At 32.2% G+C, this 14763-nt stretch overlaps 1 protein-coding gene across 1 annotated transcript in view; it reads left to right on the plus strand.

The window, feature by feature from the left end:
- Positions 1-14763, plus strand: part of LOC149241472 (calcium-transporting ATPase 5, plasma membrane-type-like) — a 124108-nt gene that overhangs the window by 51786 nt on the left and 57559 nt on the right. Inside the window, exon 7 of the mRNA XM_089370555.1 lies at positions 3963-4032. Within this exon, the coding sequence (XP_089226681.1) occupies positions 3963-4032 (70 nt within the window). The remainder of the gene's footprint in view (positions 1-3962; positions 4033-14763) is intronic.

Here is a 14763-nt window from a genome sequence, read left to right on the forward strand (position 1 = left end):
TTGCATTTTGGTCATGCTAGGTTCATCTGGGCAAGCGGGAGATTCCGCAGACATATTTGAATCCTCTGTAAATATTGAGGATCAACACATTCAGCAAGGGTACAATGAAGGGTTCAAAGACGGAGTAGAGTTGGGTAAAGCAGAAGGAAGAGATGGTGGTTTGAAGACCGGTTTTGAGACAGGGGAGGAATTGGGTTTTACAGGGGTTGTATCAATATATGGAAAGTTTCAATTGAAGTTGAACCGACTGTATTCTCTGCAAGGGTACAAAAGAACCTAAAACAACTTGAGGAATTGGCAGATAGTTACCCACTTTTGGATTCAGAAAATGAGTCAGTTCAGGACATTTTGGGAGCCATGAGAACAAAATTCTGAGCCATTTGCGCAACACTATCAGTTCATCTTGAATATGATGGATATCCCAAGAGTACGGAAGGAACTGAATTTTGAGTGCACAATTTTTCCCTTTGCATAAGTTTTGGCAGAGTTACTGATCAAGGCACATATGGAAAGCCTTTTTGCATAGACAAAGAACCATTTCTTTTATTTAGAACCTGATTTGGGCCTAATTAATTCTTGTTTTGGATTGGGTAGATTTAGAACCAAATTCTCACATGGGTACCTACCCCATGTCTTCAATGTTTGGTGCAATGCACAACAAGTGAGTCTGAAACAGGTGATCCAGTTTGAAGCGACCCTTGTTCTTCAGTCAGTTAAAGTGTTTGCTCCTGCAACAATAGCTAATCTTGGACCCGGATTTGACTTTCTGGGTTGTGTTGTTGAGGGACTGGGGGATCATGTCACTGTAGAGGTGGATGAGGATGTGGAACCTGGTAAGATCATGATTTATTTCATCGATGGGGATAATAATCGACTCAGTCTCAATCCAATGAAGAATTGTGTTAGGATTGCAACCAAAGCAACGATGGAATTGCTGGGAGTTAGGTCGGTGGGCTTGTCACTGGGTCTTCATAAAGGTCTACCTTTGGGAAGTGGTCTTGGCTCAAGTGCAACTAGTGCACCTGCTGCCACAGTGGTTGTGAATGGTTTGTTTGGAAATAAATTAACAAAATCAGATCTTGTTTTGGCTGGATTCAAAATGAAAGGTGCATTTATATTGTCTTGTGAAGATGTTGGTTACGGGCATACCCTGTAATCATGGCATTGCATCAAACTAAATCCCATTTTGGCATCTTATCAAACACATTGCATGCCTCTTTTAGACAACCATAATTAGCATATATGTCGACCAGAGCACTCTCAGTGAATATGTCTGCCTTAGGCTCAACTTTGATCACGTGAGCATGGACCTTCTTTCCTAAATTGACAGATTCTATAATACAATAGATTCTAAGAATACTCACAAGTTTGAATTGATTTGGCTTCAAATTTGCTAGTTGCATCTAATGAAGTAGGTTCAAGACTGGCTCACCATATCCGCTCTGGACATATCTATAAATCATTGCACTCCATGGTACCTTTATAAATAGACCCAAACCCTCTACTCCCCAGCTTCTCAGAAAAATTCATAGTCGTAGTATGCAAAAATGGTTAGTATCGTTGCATCAAAACCCATGTTCATTTATGTGTGTTTGTATGTGTAATTATTTTATTAGTTAATGTAAAAGTGGTAGCCTAGAAGTGTTTTGGTTGCAATTTGATATTGAAGTTTTAACTCAGTAAATGAATATGGGTTTGGGTAGTGAACCATATGCAAAGAAAACTAAAACTGGAGGGGCTACAAGGACCTAAAATTTCCTACAAAGTTTGATGGTGTATTGATTTGGGGAAATGTTGAGAGACCCACCAAAATTTCAAGAGACATCACAAGGGGCATTGGGGTCCCTAACATAGGGAACCCAAATATCCAATATATGAAAAACATAAAATTCTAAATATAAAAATTAGACTTTTTAATGCATAATTAATTGCACATCTACACAATTAAACAACAACATCCATGATCCAATTGGCAAATAAACAATTTAGAAATTGTCATTACCATATTTTTGATTATTAATTGATTAATAGTAAGTATTTGTTAAGAGTTATAACCATTAATCACGACTCTTCACCAAAGAGTGTGAATTCAATAAAAATACTCAACCTTAAGCTTTGTACCAATTCACTATTCACCTCTTGGATTCATTTCTATTTTCAGTCGTAGTTTCCTTCTAACATGGCCTTATGGCTCACTTGGTCATTTGAACCACAACAGAAATAAACATCTTAGAAAGAGATGAAATATTCAGACTTTAAGTAATGTTAAGGTAACAAAAATATCATAATATAATGATAATTCAACAGCAAAGGGCAATAATAGAAAAGTTAAAGTAACATGAAAAATATAATTACAATATCTAGAATGATATTAACAAAGTTCTAAATAGATTATGATGAATATTGTAGATAAATTCACCTTGCAAAATTATTTAGGCTCCTTTTTGGAATATATAACTCAACCCTTCCGAGGAATTTGTGTATTGTTTCATGCAAAATTATCAAGGCAATTAATTGCCATAATTTGCTCCAACACTCGGTACCTAGATTTCAGTTATAATGGGACAAACCTTTGTTTCATAGTGTCTCCCAAATGATGTATTTAGTGTTGATGCTCAGGTATTTAGTTACTTCATGTATACATGTTATTCATGTTTGCATTCTTGAGTCAAATTCCCTTCTCTAGGTCAATATCTATGATATACAAGGCTACCACATTAGTAGATGAAGATCATATTTCCAAGTTCAGAGAGAAACACCATTCCCTGGGATGAAGATCATCTTTCCAAGTTCTTGCAGGGATGTCTTAATAAGCCAAATAATGAACAGACTGCTTCTTATTCATTGCAAATTCCAGTTGGGGCTAATGAATGGTCTGGTTTAATTAATGATCCTTTTGCTTAAGTGAAGGGCGAAGGGCATCAACACTCTTGCTGATGAAGCGAACATTTTGATCAGAAATGATCCAAACGAACAAAGTTCAACTAATCAGACAAAAAGGAATGTTCACAGGGTTGATTATATGGATGGAGCAGACAATACTAAGTAATCAAATTTCGAGGCATTATTTTCTCCAACTTATTTAAGTGGAGACTTTTTGGAGTTGAATGATCTAATTTCACCACTTGAGTCAAATTCCCTTCTCTATGCCAATATCTATGATATACAAGGCTACCACATTAGTAGCCTAAATATGGTTGGAAGTGGTAAGTATGATTGGTTATTGTTGACAAAATCGATGTTGTGCTTTTATTGTGAATATTAGCCTTATTCCTGAAGTGGTGTCAATGAGACTAGTGAAATTTTGCAAGAGAATCTATTGTGCGACCTGGGGAATGAGTCATTGACTTTGGAAAAAGATTCATCTTGATCTTCATACAATATTTATTTTATTAGAAATAAGAGTTTTTTTATATTTAATGATTTAATTTTTCAAAATAATTAAGTTCCAAATCTGCTCTTCCTTCTATGTATTTTTCAAGTTTAAAAATAATTATTAATTATATACTTAAAAAAAAGAATTTTACACTTTCATATAGTCCAATTTAACACCACCTTCTTTTCCACACCACCTTCTTTTCCGTCCCATTAGCTTATTATGGTGGCCAATTTACATTGATATAATTTTACCTTATTATGACAAATTTACATTAACATAATTCAACTTCATTTCTGATATTACCAGCTATGCAACTATTATGTCGAGTCTGGTATATATTTGCAAACATTCGACTAAAACGGCCCTTTAAACGATAGGCTCTTTACCGCATATTGCACCTCTAACCTTTTGTGGCTTTGATTTTGTAAACTGTCGCATGTGATATGTCAAATATTGAACATTATACCACTTGGACTTTTAAAAGAATATTTAGGAATGATTGGTTTCTGTATGTTAAATTTGTTCGAGGTATCGATTACTTTAGTCTTATTTTTAATTGTGGTTATATATTTGAATTTTGCAGGGAATTAAGGAAGGGTGGTTTGATGGTGGAAGTATATTTTTTGCCGTGATCCTTGTCATTCTCGTTACATGTAAGGATTTCAGTTTTGTTTTTTTTTGTTTTGTTTGATTTATTATTAATTTAAACTAATTTGTAATTCATGATATTCATATATTTTTATGTATCACTAATTAGTTAAGTAAATTGATGAATCACATTTACATAATAATATAAAGATGATGATGTATTACCTTTTTAGGTAAAATTAATATTTAATTAGAATTTTTATTTACATAGTGACTAAGTTTAAATTTTAATTTAAAAAAACTAATCTAAAATTTAATATAGAAAAAATGCACAATATTTGCTCAAGAAAAGATGTTATTTTTTAAAAACTTTAAAACAAAAACAAAATAAAACAAAACACATATTCAAAACTTCAAAAAATTTTCAAAAATTATTCTCTTTTTCTTTCTTTCTTTCTTTTTTTTTTTTTTTTTTTTCAGAGGAAAAAAACCATCATAGATTTATATTAAGAAAATATATTCTCAATCATGTTATAAAGGAAATGAACTCGTACTAAGGGTAAGTCTGAAATTCCTAAAATTCTTAGTTAATCAATCGATAAATAAAAGTTAATGAGATTGTTTCATAATAATAAGTTATGAAACAATTTCTTTACAACTATCCAAATAAAGAATATATCAAGTATCATTGTTATAGTGTTCATTTTGATGTTTTGCTAGTTGTCCCAAAAAAAAATGCTAGACTTTATGTGATTTGTTTTTTAAACCAAATTTTCAAAAATAAAAAATTAGATTCCATTAATTATTGGAACAAATAAATAATTATATACCATTCATACTCTCCTTACTCAAGAATGTTATTTGAAAAAGAGATATTGAAGTGTTAAGGATTAGCAAAATGTAAGAGATATTGAAGTGTTAAGGACTAGCAAAATGTCTAGTAGAGATTTACTTTAACTCATAAAAACCTACTTTAATTCATAAAAAGATGCTCTCAACTATTTCCTTTTGAATCACAAAAATTTAAATAACAAAATATATACCATAATTAAATATATATATATATATATATATATATATATTTCAATTTTTTATTAAAAATATATATTTTATGGGAAATAAAAATATAAAAATATAAATTTAATTTAGAAAAACGGTGTGGGGATTAAACCAAGAAAGTAGTGTTATCTGGATAATGTAATACTAGTACAACTATAATAATAAATGTAGTTATTTTCCTTTTTAAAATTAATGGTTCTAGCACAACCATTCTTTTTATAAGCTATCCATAATTATGTTATTTGTTATTTGATAATTTTGCAATGATAATTTTATAATTGTATTTGGTAAATGTGAAAAAATAAATATATGTTAACATGATGTCATTTGTTATTTAATGACTTGTATATTTGAAATTTCATCCATTGCCTATAAGAAATACGAAGAATATGCCAACATCTTTCATTTATGACCATAAGGTAAACATTTAGATTTAAAGAAAAATTAATGTACCAACATTCCACATTTAATAAGGCCTATCAACATAATTATCTCAACAAAAAAGTGGTGTCTAGTTCAATTGTCTTTTAATCAGAAAAACCTATTGTCTGGTATTATTGAAAATATCGCATATTCTTCCAGACATATAGTGAATGAAAGGTTAGGATTTAATAAACCATATTTTTGGGGTGATTATCAAGTAGTGTTACTCATGATTGATTAGCTAGATGATGTGGTTGTTTCCATTCTTTGGTAACTGGTTCTTTGGATTGTTTATGATCATGCCAATTCATATTCCCGCTCTAGTTATTCCTATTAGCAACCAATTTTTTATTATCCCAGTTGTTTCTAATCATGCAATTTGTTATTCCAACCTCTCCCACAAGGTTCATATTATCTCTACCCTCCTGGCTAGTGATCCTACTGACCTTTGCCAGCTCTTCCATAGCAACGATTTCCCTATGCTTCCCATAAATCAAATCCTTGCCTTCGTGCTCCTTGGGGTTTCTCAATATCAACTCTTTTGCACATTAGTTCCATTGGTATAGGGTGTTTCAATATTTCTTTTGCTTCTAAGATGATTGATCGTGATGGATTCAAGTAGTATCTTCATTTATTCATTTCATTGAATTTTTTCTCAACCCATTGATTGTTGGTAAAATTCAAGAAACAGATAAATAAATTCCCCATTTTAGATCTAAAAAATTTCATATGGATCACAAAAGAAATTGTGGATTTTGTAGTCTTATTAGAGTGACTCAAAGGTGTTGGAAAATGTAACTAGGTTAAATCTTCATAATTGTAATTGTACTTATGTCATTATATATTTCTTATAAAATCAAAAGAAGAAAAATAAATTTTATTTTATAAGCATGAGTTTCATGCTCAAGTCAAATTGTTTTCTAGGTCAAGCATTTTTTTCATGGCCCTAGGGTTTATTGAGTCAATAAGAATATTTTTCATGAGTCAAATTATTGTATTGGATTCAAGTCCCATTTTGACTTTTAAAAGAAGCAAGAAAAAGAATTTTATTTCAGTAAAAAATGTCAATTTTATCCCCACAAGACCAATTCAGCCCTACCTGGACAATTCAGCGCTAGAAGGGGACCCATTCAACCTCTTGGTTGTGCATAAATATATTGCAACTCATTCTCCATTGGATAATTATCAAGCAAGTTCGATTTTGTTCCAAGAGGTGAAAGATTCAACGAAATACAAGTGAAGAAGAGTTGAAGTCAAAGGAGAGAGAGTGAGGGTTGAAAGAGAGAGAATCTACCCTAGAATCTGCCACACGTGCAAAAATTTCAGGAATTGCAGGGGCTGAAAATTGCAAACCTAGTTGCTGGAGTTGAAATTTTGATGTAGTGGCCAAAAATCTGAATTTTGAGCAAGTTTGGAGAGTTTTGACTATTGTTGACTTGAGTTGACTTTGACTTGTTAAAAGAGCTTGGAAGGAGGGTTGAATTGTGTCTTGTGTGAGGTCTTGGTTTTAAATTTTTTGTCTTGAATTTCTCACTTTGATCTGATTCTATAAGAAGAGAAGAATTTACTGGGTTTTCCCCTTAAAGGGTTTTTTCCTTGGCTTGGAGCCAACATCTTGTGTTCATTGTCATTTTTTGATCTTCATTGTTTATGGTTTTAGTAATTGTTTAATGAAAAGAACATAATAAAAGTAATAATAAGTCCACATATATTCACAAGAAATTATCAAGTAAAAGAGAAATCACCTTAATTGTTGCCCTATTGATTTCTCAATATGGTATCAGAGCTAAGGTGACTAGAAGGCAATTTGAAGATCACTCTTGTTGGCATAAGTGGAAGATTTTCATCAAAGCTACTCTGGAGGACATAAGAAAGGGATTAAGGAAGAAGACACATTATTCAATTTGAAGGAAGACTTATACATTAACTATTCATCTCTATCTTGGAAGCTCTTTTGATCATCATCCATTTTAGAAGACATATCTACAAGAAAGTACCCCTTAAGGAACATCAATAGTTTTAAAAACAATATCTACACTCTTGGAAACATCACCACTCACCTTTGAAGTAGCTTGAAGTTACTATTGTACCATCCATCCTATAATTCATCATTCTATGACATATTTGAAGTCTCTTGGAAGGTCTTGGGAGCATCAAGATACTTGAAGACATCATGATCAAGAAGGACACCCTTTTAACATGTAAGTACTATATCTTCAAATCAAATGACTTAATTTTTTAAGGAAGGCAACAAGCTCGATGGGTCATCAAACTTTCGAGGCATGGAAGAAGAGAATATATTTGGTGCTCATAGAAAATGAAGTCATGGACTATGTTCTTGGAAAAGATACAAAATCAGTTGAGGATAAGACTCGAGAATGGGCCAAGTATACTAAAGGAGAATTTATGGCTCAAATGATTCTCATTGAATCCATGAAAAATCATCTTATTTCATTTATTGCAGATTTGGGTACATCAAAAGCAATCTATGACAAGTTGGTAAAACTCTATTCAATTAGTACCTCAAGTCAAAAAATATATTTAAGGAATCAACTATACAATACAAGGTTATCAAAGGATGAAGACTTGGTCTCATATCTTACAAAGATTTCATAATTGAAGGATCAACTACAAGGACTTGTAAAAATTGTTTCTGATCCTGAAGAGACTGCTTGTGTAATCAATGCTTTACCTTCATAATCGAGCAGTTTTGTGTCAAGCATCTATTCAAGAAAGGACACTCCAAACTTTGATGAGTTATGGTCTTTGTGTGTTCTAGAAGAGACAATATCAAAGGCAAAAGATGACACTAAACCCAATGAAAAGTTTCAAGTGTTTATTTCTAGATAAAAGAAGAAGAATGGAAGATTTGGAAGGTTTGAACCTTGTCAAAGGAACAATAGAGACAACAACAATCAACCATGTGGGAGACAAGATATGTCAAAAGTACAATGCTTTGATGCAATGAATATGGACACTTTAAAAGACATTTTCCTAAGGATCCCTAAAACAAGAAGAACAATAAAAGGAAGGAAAGGAGATAAGTACACATTACCGAAGAAAATGAAGAACCAAAAAAGACGCCAAAAATGTGATCATAAAGATCTATATTACTGAAGATCTCCACTCTACCAATTTTATTAGAAATTTGTTTTCCCTTTTACTAGAAGATGGCAGTTATATTAGGTTGTACAATTACTTTTATGGCATCATGGAAAGAAGCATATAACATTGGAAGGATTAGAGTCTACATAGTCAATTACATCTCATTGGAAGCAGACATCTAGCAAAAGCAAGAATAGAAGGATTTGGACCATCTAGCACTTCTCAATTCATGCAACTATTGTCTAGCATCATGTTATATAAACAACCATTTAGGAGAAAAGAATCAAAAGGATCCACAATATTAATTATTAGAACAATTTTCTTCATCATATGGAATAACTATTTGCAAAAGTACATTCATGATTAGAAGAAAGCATGCATTGAAGAAGCTAGAAGATAGTCAAGTTGCAGCATGAAGGTATAATTGAGGCACCTCTCATCTTAAGAAAAGAGTCTCATCATAGACATTATATTCAAGGAAAGTCAAAGAAAACATTCGTTCTAAAGGAAGCCAACTAGATGGGTATATATGAAAGGAAGATGTATGCATATCTTTAGAAAAAAAGCTCTTCATGTCTTCAGAAATTTTTTGTAGGAAGTGTTGGATGCAAAAATTTACTTGAAAGCATGAGCATGATATGTCTTGGTTAAGAATTAGATAGAACACAAACTCTTCAATATGATTACTCCATACGCAAGAAGCATGATATAGAAGCATGGTATTGATCAACATCTGGTATGGTCTCTTGAATAACGTAAGATAAGAATGACAATTTCAGAAGGAGTTGTGAAGAATTCGATGGATACGATATTGAAGTTTTTTATTACACATTGATTGATGTTTGAAAGGTGAACAACATGAAGGTAGACCATGTAAAGATATATTGATCTTAGAGGGAGTTAGTAGTAGAATTTGACATCTTGACAAAAGGCGATCATGATTTGGTAACTCTGATATTGATGATTTGTGTAAGATATGATTTGGCTACCTGAAAGAACATATTGAAAAAACATAGGTTGGAAAGATATCAGTTGAACATACAACCATTTGATCCAACTCAATTCAAAAGAACACATGGTTTAGATGGAAAACATTGGTAATGGCTTAGAAGATTATATGACAGAAATTTGTACACTATAAATGTTGAAAAGGTAGCAATCATGAGATAGTTGGTTGCTCATGATAGATTTGGAAATTATCTAGATGAAGTTCACATTCCCAATTGGATATAAAGAGATACATTTATTGGTTTGACAAGATACTTTTGATGATGAAGATACTACAAATGATGGTTGGTGGAAAGTGATTAATGGTGAGAACCTTGTCACAATGGTGAAGAGGTTGGGTCCATAAAATCTAAGAAGGTCGAAGCTCAAGTATTATATGATGGTGCGAGGAAGGAGCCTTGTAGCTACTACTAAATATCTTAACAAAAGAACGAATAGCCAATGGACGAGACAAAATGAAGCTTATGGTTGAAGTCTCCCTGATTAAGAGCGATCAAGGGTTATCTCTCTGATTGAGAGGTAGTGGTGTGGGACATCGCTCTCCATGTGTCATGCACTAGACCAAGAATAACATCTGTAAGTCTTGGTGAACACACTGGTAGAGAGAATGGAGGATTGGATAAGCATCTGGGATTGGTACTCCTTAAGGATTAGGAATCCAAGATAGGAAGTAGTCTCGTGAACAAATACTCTTTGAGGATCGAGAAAGGTATCCAAGATAAGAGTGGTCGAAGAGGACTAATATTCTTTGAGGATTGGAAATCTAAGATAATAATAGTCCTAAAAGGACATACCTAGTGAAAATCTATATGGGGTATGTGCCTTAAGAGGCTATGGTGGTGTCCATATGTATGCATCCTAACATTGTGCTATAATATAATGGAGAGATAGAGCTAGTTAGTCAAGGACTTGTTATATTGTTATTTGAAAATGTTGGTTATGATGTTGATGCTTGAAAGATGGCTTATCAATATGACTATTCTTATGAGAATATTTCAATTTGAGAGTATCCTTGTACTGGTTATGTAATTATGAATACCTCCCTAGTTAAGATGTAGTGTTGGAAAATGTAACTAGGTCCAATCCTCATAATTGTCATTATACGTATGTCATTATATATCTCTTATAAAATAAAAATAAGAAAAATAATTTTTATTTTATAAGCATGGGTTTTAAGCTCAAGTCAAATTGTTTTCTAGGTCAAGCATGTTCCATTGAGTCAAGTTCCATTTGGAATTTTGAAAGAAATAAGAAAAATAATTTTATTTGAGTCAAAAATGTCAATTTTGTCCTCACAATACCAAGTCAAGCCTGCTTGGATAAATTGTCCCTAGAAGGGACCCATTCAACCTCTTGGATGTGTATAAATAAAGTGAAACTCGTCCTCATTTGGAGAATTATGAAGAAAGTTTGATTTATGTGCCAAGAAGTGAGAGAGATTCGATGAAATACAAGAGAAGAAGAGTCGAAGTCAAAGGAGAGAGAGCGAGGGTAAAAAGAGAGATAATTTTCCCTAGAATCTGCCACACGTGTGAAAATTTCAGGAATTGCAAGGGCCAAAAATTGCAGACCTAGTTCTAGGGGCCAAAAATATGAAGTTTGAGCAAGTTTGGAGAGTTTTGACTATTGCCGACTTGAGTTGACTTTGACTTGTTGAAAGAGCTTGGAAGGAGGGCTAACTTTGGTCTTATGGGAGGTCTTGGTCCTGAATTTTGGGTCTTTAATTTATCACTTTGATCTGATTCTATAGAAGTGAAGAATTTGCTAGGTTTCCCCTTGAAGTGTTTTTGCCCTGGCTTGGAGCCTACATCTTGTGTTTATTGTCTTCTTGTGATCTTCATGTTCAATGGTTTTGGTAATTGTTTGATGAAAGGAACATAATAAAAGTAATAATAAGCCAACATATATTCACAAGCACTTATCAAGTAAAAGAGAAATCACCCTAATTGTTGCCCTATTGATTTCTCAACAAAAGGCATAGAGAAACCCAAACAAGAATTCAAAAAGGCTTGATCACCATCAATCGTGGATCCTACTTTTGTAACATTACCAGTGATTATCGACCCAATCTTGGGATCCTACTTTCACAAAATTACCAATTATTTCACCGAGAGGTGTTCTATAATCCAATATAGGGAGATGTATAGGCATAATGTAAAAAAGTATGTATGTTAACATTTTTTAAATGTCAAATCTATTACAACTAAACATAATTGAATGTCAGCTTCAACAATTCAAAGTAAATGTATAAATAAATATGAACCACACAATCAATCAATCCATCAATTTGTTCATGGACGCGAGTAGGTGGGAGTAGTAGGAGGTCAAAATTGGTTGCAAGACAAGTGTTTGTCGACAAGGTAAAACTATAAAAAAAATCCTCAAGGTATCCATTTTATTTTTCTCATTGATAAACTCCTGACTAAGGATGCCACTAAGTGTAGTGAATCCTTAGTGTAGTAAATAGAGACATGGAGCTAAATGGATCAAGTTTCTAACTCTGAAAGGGCTCGAACATGTGATATGACTCAACACAATCACCTACAAGTTTTCCTATGATTGTTTATTGTTAAAAGAGAGCTTATAGTTTATAAGAGAGCTTCACAAGCTTACTCCTCCATGGTGTGTACACAAAAAAAAGAGTGTTACCTTCTGAAAATAGAGATCCACTTATGGGTATATGCACACATCAATGACCTTAACATATTACAAAAGCACAACTCAACCTATTATTATTTAGGACAAGGATGGTCATGTTTCATGTATGGTTTCACTCTTCAATGCCTTTCTTGAAAATCACATGGCCCTTGATCCTGCAACCCAGTTAGGATTTTCTAGAGGAAGGAGATGGGGGATTCTCTATTTATATTGATCAACATCTAGTTGATATGATAGCTGAATCAACCTTACCTAACACTGCAGCCATGTCAAAAGCTGATAGTTCACAGAAATAGAACCCACCACACTTTAATTCCTCCTTTGGATTAACAACCACCATGAAACCAACAATATATACACAATCTGAAACACAACTCTAAGTAGTTCAGATTTTGTAAAATAGTCTCTTCTTTTGCGATCATTTTTGCGTATCCTTTGAGGTTTCCATCGAAGAATATCACTTTTTTTGTTTTCCATTACCATTATGTTAATTCTCATAAAATGTAAAACATATTGTATTATCCCCAATTTTCAATGGAATATAAATGAATTTTCAGTTTCCAATTGGAGATTTGAAACTTATCTATGAACTCATGGGCCTTTAATCAACTGAATGATTGGTATATTTGGACCCAATGATCGATTTCTTAGAGATGAAAACTTAATGATGAACTTTACGTTGGATAGATTCATTGTAAGAAGAAAATACATATCTCAAGAATCTGGTCCCAACATATATATATATATATATATATATATATATCTATATATATATATATAGATATAGATATATATATTGATTTTTTAAAGTGTATTTAGCTGGAGTCAAGTGGGTGCAGCTCGGGTGGTAGGGAGGAGTCGCTATTATCGTCCCTACCTGGGTCTAGTCCCAATGATATTGACACGCTCGATCCTTGGGAGTTATTTCTACATGAAAGATAACCAACTCACCTAGGCACAAGTGGATTTTCCATGGATGTACTAGTATCGATCTTTGGTATAGTAAACCACACAAAAAAAGGTGTATTTAGTTGGAATTTGATTATATAATTTCTGGTAAAATTATTATATTTTGTTATTTAAATTATATTTTAAATGTAAGAATGAATTCAATTTAAAAATAAAAAAATAAAAAATAAGATGTAAACGTCATTTTCTAATGCAAAACTTGAGGAAAGGTTTGTACCTTGAGAGATTTAATACCTCTTGGTGCTTGATAGATCTGGGGTTAAGATGGATATAAGTTGATTATTGACAATGGGAGAGTCATAGATGCATTTCTTATCATTTTTGTTTGTTTGTGTGTGTGTATGTGTGTGTGTGAATTTATATTTTTTTTCTTTTGGTATTATGGATCGGGATTATACATGTGGGACACATAGTCGATTCTAGCTACTATCAATATAGTCTCTAAGTGAATTCATACGCTCCCTAGCATGGTCCAAATGGCTAATCAAGGGAATTTTAACCTCAAATTACATATTTCACAAAGATTTCATTTCACATGCATCACCAATCAAACCACCCCTATAATGAATTTATGTTTATATTTTATTTTTCCTTTTTCCATACTCCAATGAATTTCTTATATTTACCAAGTTTGAAATATCTATATTGGTATATAGTTGGATCAGACAATCTCAATTATTTCTCTACTAAAACACATTTCCATATGGTCATTTTTTAATTAATAAATTTAATTAAAAGGACAGAAAAGTCAAAACTGCTCTGAAAGTAAATCTCAACCTTTGATTTTTGTATATTACTAAGAATATTCTAGAACATTCTATGAAGGTTAAATCTCTACCATCCACCTAATAATTATTGTGGATTAAATTAAAATTATTTAAGCCCTATTCCAAAATAGGCATGCCTATCGACATAATAATTTGATAATGTTCAATTTTTTTATAAGAATAATTTCTAAAATTTTTAAAATTTATTTATATGGGAAATTTATAAATTAGCATAAATTTATGTTAACCCTAGATTTGAGGTGCAAACATTTGTTAAAGTACAAAAATTGAAAAAAAAAGTTTTCACATCAAGACATTTAATTCCTAAAACATTTTTTAATGTGCAAAATTTGAAAAAAAAAAGTTTTCACGTCGACATTTCCATCTAGGCACTTTAGAATTCTAGGTTTTATATATATACATCATGGATAGACTCGAATATAAAATAAATTATGCATTTCTTTTATCGTGACCATCACACTAATAAAATATTTTAACCATAAGATTTTATTTTTTATTTTTTATTTTTTATTTTCATTCACTTTATGCCAAATATAAAATAAATTATGCATTTCTTTTATCATGACCATCACACTAATAAAATATTTTAACCATAAGATTTTATTTTTTATTTTTTATTTTCATTCACTTTATGCCAGCCTCAATTCATCTTAACTCCTGATCTACCAAGTGTGAAGAGGGATCAAGGTGCACACCTCTTTTGGAGTGAAAAGAGTTTTGATCTCCTTGGTGCCAAGTAGATCCAAAGTTTAGATGGATCTAGGCCGGTTGCATTATTAGTTTTTA

Source organism: Pinus tabuliformis, chromosome 8 (assembly GCF_031772625.1).
Source record: "Pinus tabuliformis cultivar Carrire ecotype Pingquan chromosome 8, CPIR1, whole genome shotgun sequence".
In the NCBI taxonomy this organism is placed as follows: Eukaryota; Viridiplantae; Streptophyta; class Pinopsida; order Pinales; family Pinaceae; genus Pinus; species Pinus tabuliformis.